The sequence below is a fragment of the Felis catus genome, chromosome F2 (genome assembly GCF_018350175.1).
Source record: "Felis catus isolate Fca126 chromosome F2, F.catus_Fca126_mat1.0, whole genome shotgun sequence".
Lineage (NCBI taxonomy): Eukaryota > Metazoa > Chordata > Mammalia > Carnivora > Felidae > Felis > Felis catus.
In genome coordinates, this window is record NC_058385.1 from 18,594,958 (window position 1) to 18,613,521 (window position 18,564).

Here is an 18,564-nt window from a genome sequence, read left to right on the forward strand (position 1 = left end):
AGAATTAGGGTTTCACATAGAAATTATAATCTCATAGAATTCCCATGAACTTGTACTATATGTTGACTCTGTGAGAAAACTGAAGAAAGTTGTTTTGTTTTGAAGCAAAATTTGGTGCTTAATAAATAAAGTTCTGACTCCATGGAGATCAATGAGCAAACAATATTTCTCTTTTTGGCTTTTTTTTCTTTTTTTTTTTTTTTTTTTACTTTTCAAGTGTGAGCATTAGAAGAATAGAATAAGCTGCTCAAAAGCTGGACCAGGTTGCAATTATTTTTTTTCTTCAGATTTTCTTAAGGGTCTGTTACAATAATGTCTTTAGAAATTATATGTAGTAGAAATTGGGACAACGGACTGGGACTTCGGTAACCTAGCATCTGATGATGGTTCTGCTGATACATAGTTTTGCAAAGTTGGACAGGTCACTTAAACTCTCTGGATTTTATTTTCACAAGTGTTTATTACTACTTACTGGAATTATTATCTAACAGAGAAACAGGCACAGGGATATTAGAATAACTTGTTAGGACTAACAACAGATACTTTAAAACAAATGAGTGGACAAAACATACGAAACATGCATTGTAGGTGAATGATTAGAAGCGTAAAAGCAAGGATGAAAATAAGCACAGAGTTCAGGCAACAGTAAGGGGCCAACCTGACTAGGAAGAAATAAGATGAGACAGCACTTTATAACCACAAAACTTACAACTGTAAGGTTTATACATACACACACACACACACACACACACACACACACACGTATTCGTATATATGAATATATTCTTAATATGAATTACATACTTAATATGAATAAACCAGAAGTTTTCTAGATAAAAACATATATGAGATAAAAACATATGTATTGGGCTTTCTTTATTGCTTCAGTTGTATGATCTGATTATTTTCTCTGCAGGATAGTGACAGAGAAGCTTGCACGTATAGGCTCAGCCAGACAACCTACTTTCAGTGTCTTACAAGTCATCTGACAGTAGTTGATTTCTCTAGGTGTCCTTAAAGAACAAGGCCAGGAAAGTGACAGCACAGATCATGCACAATGATTTTTCATTAATTTTATTTAGTGTGTTTTCAGTATTTGGTTATTTTCTGGCTGCACAGTTGGTGTACCAGATTGAAAAAATAAGAGAAAGGGATCATTTGTAGTAGCAATAAATTTAAGTTAACATATATTTTCATATTTAAACACTGTGGTTTAATAAATGTGGAAATAAATTAATGTGGAAATATTAAATCTTTGCTTTTCACTTAATGTCAAAAAAAAGGTATTTTCATAATCAAGTGGATAAATATATCTATCTGTAAATCTATATAGATATATAGCAATTAGGTACATTCTGGGCTTACAAAAGTAATGTATGGTGTAATAAATGAATGGCTTTGTCAGTGTCATGCTGGAATGTCAAATGAGTTAAATACAGAACAAAGCCTTTAGTTGCCTATTAAGTTGTGGTATATTTTTATGTGGTTAACAGGGGGATTGCCGTACCAGAGAAGAGGCAATGATATTTGGCGTCGGACTCTGTGACAATGGATTTATGCACCACGGTAAGGGATTTTTATCCTAGGAGCTTACAGATGTATTTCACTGTTTTGTTTTTGTTAGGACCCTGGGAGTATCTCAGTATTAAGGCATTTCAAGATGAATCAGCAAAACTGTGTGAGTCTTGCCACTTGTCCATGCTGGATCACCACATCTGCATTCAATTTCACCATTGGTGCCATTGTTACATCTAGTTACTATTATCTACCAGTTGCCATGACTTCCCTTCTGTTTTTCTAGACTGATTCCAGAAAAGCAAAAGCTTCAACTAGAAGTTTTATTTTTTTTAAAAATAGCTTTTTTTAAAAAATGAAATAATTTTAGATCAGACTTGTAGTTCTTTTCAATGCCAGTATATTTTTAAATAATTAAATAAGGGACACCTGGGTGGCTCAGTTGGTTAAGCATTGGGCTTTGACTCAGGTCATGACCTCACAGTTTGTGAGTTCCAGCCCTGTGTCAGGCTCTGTGCTGACAGCTCAAAGCCTGGAGCCTGCTTCGGCTTCTGTGTCTCCCTCTCTGCCTCTCCCCAGCTCACACTCTGTGTCTCTGTCTCTCTGTCTCTCTCTCCCCAAAATAAACATTAAAAAAATTTTTTTAACGTATATTTATTTTTGAGACAGAGACAGAGCATGAACGGGGGAGGGTCAGAGAGAGAGAGAGGGAGGCACAGAATCTGAAACAAGCTCCAGGCTCTGAGCTGATGGCACAGAGCCCAACACGGGGCTTGAACTCACGAACCGTGAGATCATGACCTGAGCCGAAGTAGGACGCTTAACCGACTGAGCCACCCAGGCGCCCCCTAAAAAAATTTTTTTAATGACTAAATGAGAACCTATATGGTGGGTAATTATTGTTCTTTTTAGAAAAAAATCTTTCATTTATTTGTTTTAAATGTTTATTTATTTGAGAGAGAGAGAACAAGTGTGTGAGTGGGGAGAGGGGAGAGGAGAGAGAGAAACCCAAGCAGGCTCCTCACTGTCAGTGCACAGCCCGACGTGGGGCTTGACCCCACCAACTATGAGGTTATGACCTGAGCTGAAATCAAGAGTTGGACACTTAAACAGCTGAGCCACCCAGGCACCCCGAAAAAATGCTTTTAAAATGATCTCAGAGGCTAAAATTCTAAATCTCTAGAAAAAATCTGTTTCATTTTGTGTAGTAATTAAAGATTTTCTTTCTTGTTTGATGACTTCATTCCCCCTAAATTTATAAAAATAATGAGACTTAGTTTTCCCTCTCTGTTCATACCATCTTACAGATTCCACAAACCCAAACAATCTTTTTCACTGCTTTTATATGTTTATAAACAGATACTGGATAACACTTCTGCCTGTTTGTCAGTTACTTTCAGAATGTTATCACCTTTTTTACTAAGAAGGAAGGATAGCAAAAGTTTCAGTGATGTTGAGAGCATCTTTGGTTAGCATACATTCATTTGGGAATTGCATTATATCCCACTATCTCTAGAACACTGTATGAGTTGTGAAAGAGAAATACCAGTCCATGAAGAACAAACTATTGAATGAGGAAAATAACATTATTATAAGGACTTGAAACTATAGTGTCAAGCTGAAAACCTTCAAATATTCTAATTGTTTTTCTCTTTAAAGCATCGAGGAGCAGTAATTTTATCTACATATTTTAAAATATTGAATTTAAAAAATACTGAGTTAAAAACAAAAGTTTTCTCTACAAAAGTCTATGTTGGTAAAGCACAACCAATTTGACTGCTGCCTGGCCTTGCTGGTGTCTTCCTCACTCCTGTTAGACAGACTGTTTGATGGAGGAAAACAGCAGGAGCAAAATACCATGTACATTTTGGGAAAGTGCTTAGATCACATAGTCAAGACCTAACTTGATCTCAAGTGTATTCTCATTTGTATTGTCAACTGTGACTTGTGTCACTTTTTAATTTGCGGTTGATAGCTTCATTTGGCAGCCAATCTTCCATTCAAAGATCAATACATACATCATCCAGTCAACAGTTATTATGTAGAACTCTGTAAAAAATAATGAAATAAAATAGCTATCATTTTTTAAAATGTATATTTATTTTGAGACGGAACAGGGGAGGGGCAGAGAAAGAGGGGGAGACAGGAACTGAACCACCCAGGTGCCCCGAAATAGCAGTCATTTTGTATTGCTTTCTATATGGCAATGTAATCACACTTATTACTTCATTTTAGTTCTGTACATTATGAAGAAGGTTTTATTGCCCTCATTTTACTGATGAGGAAACTATGGTTCAAAAGTTTAAGTAACTTCTCAGGGGCTCCTGGGTGGCTCAGTAAGTTCAGCAGCAACTCTTGATTTCGACTCAGGTTATGCTCTCACAGTTTGTGAGATCGAGCCTTGCATCGGGCTCTGTACTGACAGCATGGAGCCTGTTTGGAATTGTCTCTCTTTCTCTCTTTGCCTCTCCCCTACGTTGTCTCTCAAAATAAATAAACATTTTAAAAAAACAAAGAGTGGAAGCAATTCTCCCAATGTTACACCCAGAATCAATCCCAGACCTGGAGGTCTGTTTCATCATAAAGACAAACTTTCTACAGTGCCATGGGACCATTACCTTCTCTTTAGCTTCCTGGTTCAATGAATCCCGCTGTTCCAACAAGTGCGCTTCAAAGTATTAAGGATAGATAAATAGAAATAGAGAAGATTCCTCTTTTAAAACATTTTGCCAGCTGTCAGGATCTCACTGAATATAAATTCTATCAATATTTAGCCTTTTTAAAAAAATTTTTAATGTTTATTTTTGAGAGAGAGAGAGAGAGGCAGAGAGACAGAGACAGAGCACGAGTGGGGTTAAGGGCAGAGAGAGAGGGAGGAAGACAGAATCCGAAGCAGGCTCCAGGCTGAGAGCTGCCAGCACAGAGGCCGACATGGGGCTCAAACTCCAGAGCCAAGAGATCATGACTTGAGCCAAAGTGGGATGCCCAACCGACAGAGCTGGGTGCCCCTAGCCTTATTTTTAAAAAGGTTAACAAAACATAAACCCTGTATCCTCAGGGCATGCCAGGAATCTTAGGGACTTTGGGTGGAAATATGAACATTCAGATAAAAGGGAAAAAAACTGACCTTTATTGAAATAAGAATATTTGAGAAAAATGTTTTTAAACAGAAAAGAACTAAGAATTAGTGGAAACTAAAATCACATTTCACCCAGAAGATACAATTCTGGTTTGAAGTGTTGGAACAAAAGTGACCACAGTGGGAATTGCTCACACACATAAGAGTAACATTTACCCATTTGAATTTTCCCATAATTGTTCAGGATATTAAAAACATATTCCAAATGTTCACTACAAATTCAAAACACTGTAGATTTCTAGATTTGGATTGCGTACATATTTTGATTCAATATAATCTTTTATTTAAATTTGGATTTTAATCTGGAAAGTGACAGACGGGTAAGTACAAAAAATTCGACATTGAAAAAATACTCAAAAATTCAAAATCCTTAGCTAATAGTAACTTAAAGGAAACATCAGCTTGAAGGTGTAGAAATAGAACAGTATCACATGGATCTTTGTGAATGTAACTTGTTCACTGAATGTCTATGAGTGTGGAAAATAATTTTGGTTTTTGGATTAATTGGAACAATTTGGATCTGTTTTTTGTAGTCCTTGAGAAAAGTGAATTCAAAGATGAACCCCTACTTTTTCGTTTTTTTGCGGATGAGGAAATGGAAGGATCAAATATGAAGCACCGACTTATGAAACATGATTTAAAAGTAGTGGAAAATGTTATAGCCAAATCATTATTGGTAAGTTAACATGCTATATAAATTTTCTTCTTTTATTCTGTTTAATTTGTACCTGTTTTTGTAGTTGCTTTATGAATAATGTTAATATTTTGCATTTCAGATTAAATCCAATGAAGGCAGCTATGGTTTTGGGTTAGAAGACAAAAATAAAGTTCCAATAATAAAGTTGGTAGAAAAGGGGTCTAATGCTGAGGTAATGTAAATTAGCATTTTTATTTAAAAAATATAGAAGTTCCAAACAAGTTGAAATCAGCTTTTAAGTATCTTTGTTGAAAATAGTGTTACTGAATGATCTTATTCTGAAGTTCTACGAGATGCTCTTGGGATTTGTGACAGAGTCCATGCACTCAAAGAAACCTGGATGGAGATTTTGTAAGGATCTATAGCTATGAACTTCATGACATCCTAGGAGGCTGCTGGGCTCATTCCATGACCCTGGGACTTCCCTGTGCATCTTTTTAGCTTGGAATGCTGTGGAGACTGCATCCAGTGGGGCTGTATTATGTATGTCAGATAACTCTTCCACTAGATCAAGGGCTAGGTCTTTTCTTTACCTGTCACTTTTGACTCATAAATATGACTTTCATCAGTAAAGCACATGCTTCGACTTCTTTTCTCATTAGGTTAATGCTGATTGATGTTCTCTCACCTCACCAGCCTTTTAAACAAAGGAATCTCCTGATCATTTATTCATTCATTCAGAATGATTTATTTAGTACCTATTATATGCTAGGCAGTGTTCTAGTCTCTGGGAATACAGCAGTGAACAAAAGATAAAATTTCCTGTCCTCATGGAACCTACTGGGAGTGTTATATCCTAAATATATCTGATTTAAAATATTCCCACCTTGCTGCCTGGCTTGTACAATGCCTTAATCCTCAAGAAAATGTCTAAATATAAAATCTTAAATAAAGCCTGTGAGAATGAATGAAACATGGCTTTAAACTTTGAATCTATTTAAAGTTGGTAGTAAACTGCCATCCATCCTCCTATCTGCTAATGCCCAAGGTTTCTGTCTTTTACCAAAACACAGACTCATGCAAGACAATGTTTTATGTACACCACATTAATTTCAAACAAAATAACTCTGGTCAACTCATACTTGGTGGGCTTGGCCAACAAATGACTATTTTTAGTAATTTTCTATGAGAAGAAATGTTTTTCCCAGACATTTTCTGAGGGTGTTCTTAGGGCACAGCTTCATCTGTCTATGCCATTCATTAAATATCCTCTGCCAGGTTTTCATCATTTAGCTGATAATCAAAGCAGCATGTAGTTTATAAGCAGTAGAACTGGTTAAGAATGGTGGCCTGGTTGGAGAGATAATGTCTTCCTTGTCATCTTTTCAGCCTCGGGCAATCTGTGCTTTTTGGAGCTCTTTTTGTTGAGTTCCAGGCCATTCCTCTCCTGCCCTGAAGATACTTATGCTATATCATGCTGGTGATGCATATTTGGTTGTCATTGACGGCCACATAGAGGTTGAACCTCTCTGAGTTAATTGGATATAAAAAGAAAACACAGTAAAAAAAATTAACCTAGTGTTTGATTGTAGTTTAAAGGATGAAATAAGAAAAAGAACTATAAGATACAATAGAAAGAGGGTCACAGGAGGAGTACAAAGTTAAAACATAGAAGAAAGGGGGTGGGTTTCAGTACAAATGGGTGATCAAATTTAAAACTATGTCAAAGAGAATGATAAGTGTGTTATCTCTCCCACAGTTCTGTTGTGTGAAGTTGTATAAAAACATTGCAGGTGTGTTAAAATGTCAAAAATCTGTATGTTCTGGGTCTTTTCAGTTTCTAATTCTGTGAAAAAAATAGATTCCTTATTAAAATATAATTTTTTTTTTTTTTGCTATTTCTCTCTTAGATGGCTGGCATGGAAGTTGGGAAAAAGATTTTTGCTATTAATGGTGACCTAGTTTTTATGAGACCTTTCAATGAAGTGGACTGCTTCCTGAAATCATGCTTAAACAGCAGAAAGCCACTAAGAGTTCTTGTGAGCACAAAGCCAAGGGAGTAAGTTGTATGATTCATGTGGGATTTTTAAAAAAATTATACAAAAATGAATAAAATAGAAAATTTAAGTACACGTCAAGAATTAAGTATCTTGTTGCTTAGAACATTTAAACCTTACCAGCATCACTAATACTGGTATTTAAATGTTGGGAAAAACTGCTTTGCTTATAATACTAATGCTTGCTACTCAAATCAGGTAGTTTCAGTGGAAATAATGCTTTATTTTTGTGGCCCAAATTTTCCTGGTCTGGGTTGGGCTGACTTTGATTATAAGTGAAGAAAATTAGTAGAACAATTGATAATAAAGAACTGCATTCCCCATGTTCAGCTCTAAGAATTTCAGGTCTATGAGTTGGTTGATACCATTTATCATTAAATGTTTATAAGAAATGGTGAAGTTGGTGAAATACACTTGTGTGTGTGCACTTGTACTTAGTAATATGTCCATTCTTTAAAAAAAAAGGTCTATCCATCTACCTATGATTAGAAAAAAATCATGTTGATTATAGCAAATTTAGAGGATAGAGTTTTCTAAATAAAGACATGTTTCTTATAATCATATTACCCATAAATAACCATTGTTATTTTTTGAAATTCAGACAGTTGATTTTTCTAAGTACTGATGCAGATTTACACAATCCTATGTTTATAAAATGGGATTGTGCTTTATAATCTGTTTTAAATTTTTTTTAACTTTTATTTATTATTATTGAGAGACATAGAGACACAGAGTGTGAGCAGGGGAGGGGGAGAGAGAGGGGGTGAACAGAAACTGAAGTAGGCTCCAGGCTCTGAGCTGTCAGCACAGAGCCTGATGCGGGGCTCGAGCTCAAAACTGCGAGATCATGACCTGAGCCGAAGTCAGTCGCCTAACCAACTGAGCTACCCAGGCGCCCTTATAATCTGTTTTTAAAATTAATAGGGTATTATGTATATTCTTGGAAGATGTTGGCTTTTCTTCTACAAATCACTTCTGGTCTAGTGTTCCTGTGTCACATTTCCATGATTTGTTTAACCAAGTAATTAATATAATGCATATCAAGGTCTAAGTATCATGTCTATTTAAAGTACTATGATTATATCAAAATGACTGTTTAAAATGTAATTATATCATTCGTTAATAGTGATAAACAACTTCATTAATTTTCAGGTAAATGAAGATTACCACTTTAAAAACAAAAGGTTTATTTTAACTGCTTAAGAAAATATTCTTAGTATGTATAGTATAGTATTCTTCCCTGCCTTAATATATATATATATATATATATATATATATATATATATATATATATTCAGCAATAGCTGGCAGCACTCTTTATCTTAGGAGTTGAAATGTGATGCAATGAGCTAGATTCTGTAGCATTAAGTCAGCCAGGTTGCTGCTAAAACTTACCAAGGAAAGAGTGAGATGACTCATTAAAATTACTAATTTAGGAAGACTTTGGGCTGGAGGGCAGAGAATAACCATAACAATGTCTTCTCTCTAAACCTAATTTTGATCTATTACTCCCCCTTTATCCAGCCCTGTCTGGGATAAGGCTCACCTAGTTGCTTACCTGTGGACACTTTGAGGATGCTTAAAAGGAAAAGGGCAGACTAGAAGGGTATAACAGAGTAATAGTCCAAAACAGTCTTTAGAAAACATAAAGGTCCTCCCCATGGCCCTACTACCCCCTGATTTAACCCTGCAACTACTGATTCACTGGTCCTAGACATTTCAGCAGTCAGATCACTTCAGAGGCCCTCAACTTTCAGACTAAGTAGATAGGGGCAAATCGTCACTCCCAGTACTAGCCACTAGATGAGCAGCATTGGAACCTGTGTCCTCTGACTTCTTCCTTCAGTGTTTGTCATACAGTATCTGGAACCCAGTATTTCTGGTCCAGGTTCAAGCTTCTCTTCCACAACTTGCTTGCTTATTGTGTTGCTTCAACACCCCCATCCATCCATTAAAAAAATGGAGATGAGTACCTATGTCATGAAGATGCTAAGAACATTAAATAAATTTAGGTTAATAAAGAACTTAGTTATCTGTTCAGCACATAGTGTGTACTCCAGTGATGTTATCTGTGATGCTTACCTATTCTCTCATTTCATTTTTTTTCACTGCTTATTTATTACTTCAGGAGCCTATCTTATATTTTGTTTCAAAACTATTTTAAGGATATTCATCTTTTATCTTTTACTTTTAATTTGCTTGAAATCGATTGCTTTTCCTTTATGTCTTTATGCTAATATAAGATTCCTATAAATCATTCTGTCATATTTTCTTACAATAGCTACTTACACTTGATGTAGTCTCCAGTCTGGGGGTAGAAAAGGCAAAAATATGAGAGGTAAATACAAATGAAGTCTTGCTTTGAATCTAGCTGTATTTTACACTTGATAGCATCAAAGAGTTTTTCCAAAAGGTTTGTAGCAGATTATTTAGTGCACTTACTTCCTCCAAGAAACAGAATGTTCCTTTTGTATGAATTTAATTCTTCCTTTAATAGACAATATAGTGGTCACAGCAGGGAAGCGTATTTTCCAAAGATCATTTTATGAAGAGAGTCCCAGAATAAGACCAAAATGCATTTCATAGTGTTTTGTACAAAAGTTTTAAAGAAATATATAATAATCTTGAAGATTAGAGTCAACCTTCCCTAGCAATATTAGAAGGATAGAAGACCTTGCTCAGAAAGAACTGAGAGACTGTTATGAATTCCTCACAATCCAAAAGCAATAATAACTCACCATGGCCTGAAAGCTCTAGGTCATTTCAGCAAAAGTGAAATCTCATTCATAATATATAAAAGCATGGGCTACTTCTATGTTTTTGTTTCACGCTTAGAAAATGTATTTATTCCTTTTTTTTTTCCTTAGTTATCTTCCATTTTCATGTGTCTTTTTTTTTCTTGAAAGATACTAGTAACAAAGTGCTTGCTATTCAGGGAAGTGCATAGAGCCTTTTACACCAAAAAGTATATAATTAAGGATAAAGGTTAAATCAGTTCTTTGACCTATACTCCAGCAATGCACAGATCACTTCTTAGTATATAATCTAATTCATAATAATACTTTCAAGTTTTCCTAGAATAGACAGTTCACATTTCTATCACTGATGCTGGTGTGCCTGCCTAGGTTATATTTAAGATAGCAGTACCAGGCTCTGCCATGAGGCATAAATGCTGTACGTTTGTGGCTTTCTCAAGTGTTCTAGGCACAGTGTTGCCCAAACTGCTCCAGTGGCTATTTTATAAGCTCTAAGTAAGTTCCACTGTATGTAACTTCAGACTATGTCTAACATGCCCTTGAAGGGCTGCCGACATTTATTGCATGATTAATTCATCATCTTTCGGAAAACAATTTTATTTCTTGGGCATAAGGGCTATCCATCAAAATTTATTGCATTGTATTCATTTGTCTTTGCTCTGGACTGCAATTTACGATACTCATTTTTATTGTTATGATGTTCTGCCTTATCTCATGTTCTCTGCTTTTCATTGTTGCTCTCTGATCTCTGGCTTCCTTCTGTGGAGTAGCTCACTTCTTAGTACCAAACTGGATATCCCTCACTGGTTGTCCTAACAGTTTACTCCTCTTCTCCTTTCCTTCATCTTCTTTTCCGTGGGGATTCGTTGAAAATATTTCTTTTGTTATTCAGGTTTTCCTTTTGATGTACTCTTCTTTCAAAATTTCACTGAGTAAATGCTAAAGTTAATCACATTCTTAAATTACTTTGGTGTAATGTTTGACACATCTTTTTAACTAGCTTTTTGTTGTTGTTCTTTGATGAAGTTCCCAACGGGTAGAAATGTATTAATTCTGTGTTTCTTTTATTACTTTTAACAAAGAAGTGTCACAGTGCACTGTCTTCTTTATAACAGTAAACTAAGGAGAGAAGCTTCCATTTTATTGAAGTGACTACTAGTTCATAGCATGGTGCAGGGCAGTTAACAAAGATTTCTCTTTTAATCTCCACTGACACCCTGCAAAGTAAGTTTTACCATCATCTTTTTGTGGAAACTCAGGCTCGGAGAAGTGAAGGCGTTCATGCAAGTTATTCAACTATCTAGTGACTTAAATGAGGATTCAGAGCTAGTTTTTTCTGACCCCAGAGCCTGTTCCTTATTCACCACCATGCAAATGACTGTGCTCAGTTGAGGAAGTCTTTCGTGCTTGGCTGCTGTGTGCCTTTGTGAGCATGCACCCTTTTTGTCTCCTGGTTTCTAGCCCAGTCAGTGTCTTTTACACAGTAGACCTTCAATACATATTTATTGAAAGAATGAATAAAGGAATGGACACTATTGTTTTAACCAATTGTGTGGCATGTGAAAGTCTTCTCACCTTGTTTTCTGATTGATTTTAGGACAGTGAAGATCCCAGATTCAGCTGAGGGACTTGGATTCCAGATCCGAGGATATGGCCCATCGGTTGTACATGCAGTAGGAAGAGGTGAGAAATCCATCCTGTAAAAACAGCTTTTTAGAGTGTATGGATATTGCTTGCTAAACAAAAATATATTCAAAACATGCATGCTCATGTTGTTACGAAGTTTCTCAATAATATTTTTACTTGATTAGCTCAATGGTAATATGTTCCTAAAACAATATTAAAAAAAAACTCTTAAAAATCGGGGCACCAATTGAGTATCCAACTCTTGGTTTTAGCTTTGATCATGATCTCATAATCCGTGGGTTCAAGCCCTGTGTCGGGCTCCACACTGGCAGTGTGGCTGTGTGGGATTCTTTCTCTCCCTCTCTCTCTGCCTCACCTCCCCCCCCCCCCCCCCCGCCTCTGTCAAAATAAATAAATAAACTTTAAAAAAGAAAAAAAGAAATGTGGAATCTTAGGACCCACGCAGGACATACTGAGTCAGAATCTACATTTTAACAATACCCTCAGATGATTTGTATGCACACCCAAGATTGATAAGCTCAGCCCTAGAATAATGCTCTAATAACTTCTATTTTGTCATGACCTAACTTCCTGAAGTGCTAGTCTGTGTTTTCAGCTGTGCTTCTTCACTTCCTATTTTAGTTTTAGCCCATTGCTGTAGACATCTCTCCTCATCTTCCACCCATGTCCCCAAAGTCTGTCTTATAGAGTTATCATGGACTTGACTGGAACGTACGGTAGACATTGATAACCTTCATATTAATTGAGCTTTTCTGTGGCATTTGTTTAAACTGACTACTCCTGTTTGCTGAAAATGTTCATCTCCTGATTTCTAAGTTGGCACTTGTCAGATTTTTCTCCTCTGCCAGCTCCCTTCATCTGTCAACCGCTTAACTGTTGGCTCCCTCTTTTCTTCTCTACCTTCTTGTTCTCTGTAAGAAATCTTATTGATCCTGTTCCTGGAGATTTTTAAATCTCTATCTCCAGCTTAGATCTCTTTCCTGAGTTCCATAGTCTAGATTTCTTTCTTTCTTTCTTTCTTTACTTACTTTTTAATGTTTATTTATTTTTGAGAGAGAGAGAGAGACACAGAGCTCGAGTAGGGGAGGGGCAGAAAAAGGGGAAGACACAGAATCAGACAGCAGGCTCCGGACTCTGAGCTGTCAGCACAGAGTCTGACACCCGGCTCGAACTCAGGGGTGGTGAGATCATGACCTGAGCCGAAGCCAGATGCTTAAACAACTGAGCTACCCAGGCACCCCTAGATTTAATTATTGATTAAAACTCTTGCCTAAATGCCCCTTTGGCACCTTACAACTCAGTATTATTTCCAAGTGAACTTTCCATCTATTCTCTGAACTTGCTTTGCCTTCTGTATTCTCTTTATTGAAATGACTCTATTTACTCAGCACTGAGTCCAAAAGCAGAGGAGTGATCCTAGGGACTGTAGCCTCTTCATGAACTCCATCATGAGACATCAAATACGTGATCTCATTCTCCCCTTTTGTAACAAATGCTACTTTAGTTCTAGCCTGGAACATTGCAGTAGATGCTTGTTGTGATTTTGATTTTTGACTTATGTTCCAATGATTCATCCTTGGTTCTGGGGGTCATGTCACTTCTCTGCTTAAAATTCTCAAATGCTTTTCCTCGTGCATAGATAGTAAGGTTGAGGCTGTTAGGTGTTCACATAAAGTATGCAGGCACTTCGAAACCTGGCTCCTCTTGACTCTCCAGAGTCTTCACCCACACTCCCATTTTAAGCTCATACCAACTGCTCACATGCTCCCAAATGTCCAGGTTGTTTCTCGACTCAGTGCCTTTTTTTAGGCTATTTTCTCAATGGGGAGTGTCTCTTTTCCCTCCAAGACCTACTTTAATCCAGAAAAACCACTTAGTATTTCTGGGAGTGAATGTTAATGAGAAGAAAAATACATACTGTCTTCTTGAATATAAATTATGTTCTCTAAAATGTTTAATAATTCCTTCATGGGAGAAATTGCTTACAAAGAGAGGCTCTTCTAACATAAATTTTGTAATCATTTGTATTAATTATATTCATTGTATTTATTAATGGTGCTGCATAAGTGTTGATCGACTCAGAACATCATATAATAATAATTGAAAGTTTCTGAAAATTTTAACTCACTGGAGCAATATGCCACTTCCATATTTAAGTCTATATCTATGCAAATAAATGGACAGTTGATGTTACCTGATTAATTTTATTCTCCACAAATTCTGTGGTTCCTTGACCCTTTGTAGATATTCTGAATGCTTATTTTACTTAGCAAAGCCAGTCAATGGTAGTTGCTAACTGGCTGATTTTTTTAAAGAATTTCTTTTAACTGTTCGCATTTTTAAAAATGAAAGTGAATATAGAATTGATGAATAATTATATTTTACACCTGAAACCAATATAATGCTATGTGTTAATTATAGTTGAATTTAAAAAAATAAAAAGAAATAAGACTGAAATTTATAAACTATTACAAATTTCAAAAATGTCCTTGCAATAAATGTTACTGAGAAAAATAAATGAAAGTGAATACTTTTCTAATATTTAGAGATTTTTATAGAGTAAAGAAAGGTAAATAGGGCATACATTTCTGGCTTTCTCATTTTGCTTTTATATTTGTATACGTAGAATATTAAGACTGATGAGACATTTGAAAGGGAAAATAACTGATTAGCATTGTAAAGGTCACTTTAAAATATCCCTTCAGGGGTGTCTGGGTGGTTCAGTTGGTTAAGCGTCCAACTCTTGCTTTCAGCTCTGGCCATGATCTCTCGGTTTCATGAGTTTGAGCATCGGGCTCTGCGTTGGCAGCACGGAGCCTGCTTGGGATTATCTCTCCCTCTCTGCCCTTCCCCCATTCATGCTGTTTCTGTCCTCTCAAATAAATAAGTAAACTTAAAAAAATGTGAAAAAATATCTAAAGTATTCCTTCAAACTAATTCTCAGGGGTATGAGAGAATATTCTGTTAGTCACTGTTTGAATGGCCAAATTAAAAGTAGAAAAATTTTGAGAAGGTATTACTATCAGAACCAAGTTTATCAAGAACATACTAGCTAGATCTCTTATTATGTTTTAAAATGACTTTCCATATTGTATATGTGATAAAAATGAATCTCATTCCTAAAGTTATTTTTTGGCCATTTTCTCATTTTTATTTGAAGGGACTGTGGCTGCAGCCGCTGGTCTTCACCCTGGACAGTGTATTATCAAAGTAAATGGTATCAATGTCAGCAAGGAGACACATGCCAGTGTCATTGCACATGTCACAGCCTGCAGGAAATACAGGAGACCAGTGAAGGTAAGCTGCCCTTTGGCTTATCTGGGTCTCGCTGCAAACTTGCAGAGAAAGCCCAGGGGAGGACACAGGATGGTTTCTACTTTTAGGTTCACATTTAAGCACATCATTGTAAATCTCATGATGATTGTTTTATCTGCATAATTAATCATGATCAATTCTGCTTAAATGATTGCATTTTATTGTTTCAGTATTATCACCTGTTTAACAAGTGCTCTGGGGTGTTTTCATTTGCATTATGATATGAGTTTTCAGATACCTAAATGTTTATCACATTGAAATCCAAAGGTTTGATTTGTTTTTTTGACCCTTGCTATTACTATAGAATATGTAATGGTCCTTGTGTGTCTGTGAAGATTTTTTTAGGGTCTGTGATTGAGTTTTGTATATATTTATTTAAGTTACTGGATTTAGCTCTTTAAAGAAAATACCAAAATGTACTTGTCATTGCTTAAAATTCTAACCACTATCCTCTGATTAAATTTTAAGTGCCATAGAAAAATAAAATTAGAATCCAAATTTATAAGCAAAGCTTATCCCGTGAGGTACAAGTGAATATTGGGCTATAAGAGAAAATTCTCTCAAATTAATCAACTAAATGCAAAAGCAACTTTAGAGGAGAGGCTTTGTATTTTTTCTGCCATACGCAGTCAGGTACTCTTCCAGATTTGAGAATATGACTTTTGTCCAAACCAGAAAGAGCAGTGGTTATTTTCTCATAGGCCAGGACTGACAGCCTATAAAATGCTGAACCTACAAGAAACTGAGCTCCTCAATCTTGCTTGTTAATAAGGTCAAACTAGCGTAGCAAATTGGAATTCACGCATAGATTCATAGGTTATTCTGGTTGGCAATAGTTTAACAAATATTTATTGAACTATATCATTGAATGAATTTTTTAAAAAGACACTTCTGAAATGATCAAACCTTTCCCCTTCAGTCAGAATTTTAACAAGTAGCCAAACTGATTTGAGTTTCATTCCTTTTCATTTTCCTTGACAGTCTTCCTAGAGAGAAGTTGGTTAGTAACATGATTAAGAAAAGCAATAAACAGAAAAATTCACTCAGTGAGTAACATGCTGTATCCCATATCCATTGCCACAAAACAGGCTGTTCCAAAACTTATTGGCTTAAAACAACAGTGATTGATTATTTCTCTTGATTCTGCGGGGTGACTGAGTGTTGGCTCCTGTGAAGGCACTGATATAGCAAAGTTTTGCATGGAACAGCTGGGCTCTGCACCTCCCCTCCTCATGGCCTTCCACTCCAGAGCTCCTCCACATGGCCCCCTTTTCCAGTCTAGCAGATTGTCCTTCCTGCATGGCGTCTGGATTTCAAGAGGGGATAATATAAGCGATCAACTGTATTTACATCATGCTTGGAAAAATCAGATCCCATGACCAAGCCTCAGGTCAGTGTGGGAAGGAGCTACACCAAGGTGTGGATACCAGAGTGTGTGGTTCCTTAGGGACCACAACAAGCTACCAAGATGTATTTGAATGATCAAATGTTAACTAGCATTGTAACAATGTATAGCAATATAATAATTAAACACAGTTGTGAAGTTTATACATGCAAAAATGGAGAATGGAAATTGTAGCGCACTTCAGTAGTGCAATTCAATTTATCATCTTACCTAAGAAAGGAATAAACTTTCAAGTGATGGAAAGCTGAAAGCATTTACTTGGTAGCCATTTCCTCTCTCTCATTTATCTAGATAAGACTGCAACTGCTATTTTAATTAAAAATAGGATGAGTTATGATATGGAAGGGTAAAAATATAGTTACATCACTTGGGAACGCAATGAAGTGAAAGATGTTCTTTCAACTTTCTTATTGGTTTGATTCAAAAAAACATTAATTGGATCAAAATACAGGTGGTAGGAGAGCATTTAAATGGTTTATATCCTGATAAATGATTGATTCTTCAGAAAACTGTCCATCTAACATTTATTTATTTAAAAATGGAATTTAAAATTTACTTTAAGATATACTTGAGGCATTTTAAGTAAGACACTTGGGATATACATCTTATTTACAAACATCTTTGGAAGGGATGCTTGCTTGGCTCAGTCAGTTGAGCATCCAGCTCTTGATTTTGGCTCAGGTCATGGTCTCACAGTTCGTGGGTTCAAGTCTTGAGTCAGCCTGCACCCTGACAGCACGGAGCCTGCTTGGGATTCTCTTGCTCTCTGTCTCTGCCCCTCCCACGCTTGCTTGCATGCTCCCTCTCTCAAAATAAATAAATTGAAACAAAACTCAGAAACATCTTTGGAAGATAAAATTTCAATCCTAAAAAATTAGTTTGCTAAGCAATATAATTGCCATTGACTTTTTATTAGTCTCGTATGTTGATTTTCTTTCTCTTTCAAATTTGGTTATCTTTAAAAAAACTAGAAGAATAAGTAAGATTGTCAATCCTCCTAAAGCAGATTTATGAAATGGATATACCTTTTAAGAAGCACTAATATTTCTAAGGTTTCTTTTCCCCTCCTAATTCCAGCAAGACTCCATACAATGGGTTTATAATAGCATTGAGAGTGCTCAAGAAGACCTTCAAAAGGCTAACTCTAAACCCCCAGGAGATGAAGTAGGGGATGCATTTGACTGCAAAGTAGAAGGTGGGTTCCTTCTTTTCCTCCTTGATAATGGTTTAAAGTGTCAGGATTCGCTACTGATGGCCAAGAAAGAATTCTTGAGACGTCTTCAGTGCAAAAAGGTGGTTTTACTAAAGCATGGAGACAGGACCCATGAACAGAAAGAGCTGCACTGTGACTGTGAAGAGTGATTATATATACCTTCAGTTTGGGAAGGGCTTAGGGATAGCTTACGTCTCTGAGGTATTTTGGAAACATGGTTTCCAGGGCCTTGAGGGGCTAGCTGCTCTTAGGAAAAGGTCATTTATTTACCATTCAGGAAAAATTCAGTCATGAGACCCTTCGGACGTATATCAGTGGGGCCATAAGCTTGGAATATGATTGCTAACCTGTATCTTGGGCGGGAGGAGGGTAAAGATAAAAGAAACTTCCAAAGGAAGTTATTTATTTATTTATTTATTTATTTATTTATTTATTTATTTATTTATTTATTTTGCTTATTTATTTATTTATTTATTTATTCATTTATTTATTTCAATATATGAAATTTATTGTCAAATTGGTTTCCATACAACACCCAGTGCTCATCCCAAAAGGTGCCCTCCTCAATACCCATCACCCATCCTCCCCTCCCTCTCACCCCCCCATCAACCCTCAGTTTCTTCTCAGTTTTTAAGAGTCTCTTATGCTTTGGCTCTCTCCCACTCTAACCTCTTTTTTTTTTCCCTTCCCCTCCCCCATGGGTTTCTGTTAAGTTTCTCAGGATCCACATAAGAGTGAACACATATGGTATCTGTCTTTCTCTGTATGGCTTATTTCACTTAGCATAACACTTTCCACTTCCATCCATGTTGCTACAAGGGCCATATTTCATTCTTTCTTATTACCACGTAGTACTCCATTGTGTGTATAAACCACAATT

The 18,564-nt window shown here is 36.2% G+C and overlaps 1 protein-coding gene across 4 annotated transcripts in view; it reads left to right on the forward strand.

Moving 5' to 3' along the window:
* Window positions 1–18,564, forward strand: part of PREX2 (phosphatidylinositol-3,4,5-trisphosphate dependent Rac exchange factor 2) — a 303,209-nt gene that overhangs the window by 146,482 nt on the left and 138,163 nt on the right. For 3 of the 4 annotated variants that reach the window (XM_023248571.2, XM_023248570.2, XM_045049858.1), the window contains exons 15-21: window positions 1,494–1,566; window positions 5,188–5,330; window positions 5,431–5,523; window positions 7,202–7,350; window positions 11,702–11,787; window positions 14,912–15,048; window positions 17,549–17,666. In XM_023248571.2, coding sequence (XP_023104339.2) covers window positions 1,494–1,566; window positions 5,188–5,330; window positions 5,431–5,523; window positions 7,202–7,350; window positions 11,702–11,787; window positions 14,912–15,048; window positions 17,549–17,666 — 799 coding nt within the window. The remainder of the gene's footprint in view (window positions 1–1,493; window positions 1,567–5,187; window positions 5,331–5,430; window positions 5,524–7,201; window positions 7,351–11,701; window positions 11,788–14,911; window positions 15,049–17,548; window positions 17,667–18,564) is intronic. The other variant, XM_023248572.2, reaches the window with a different exon arrangement.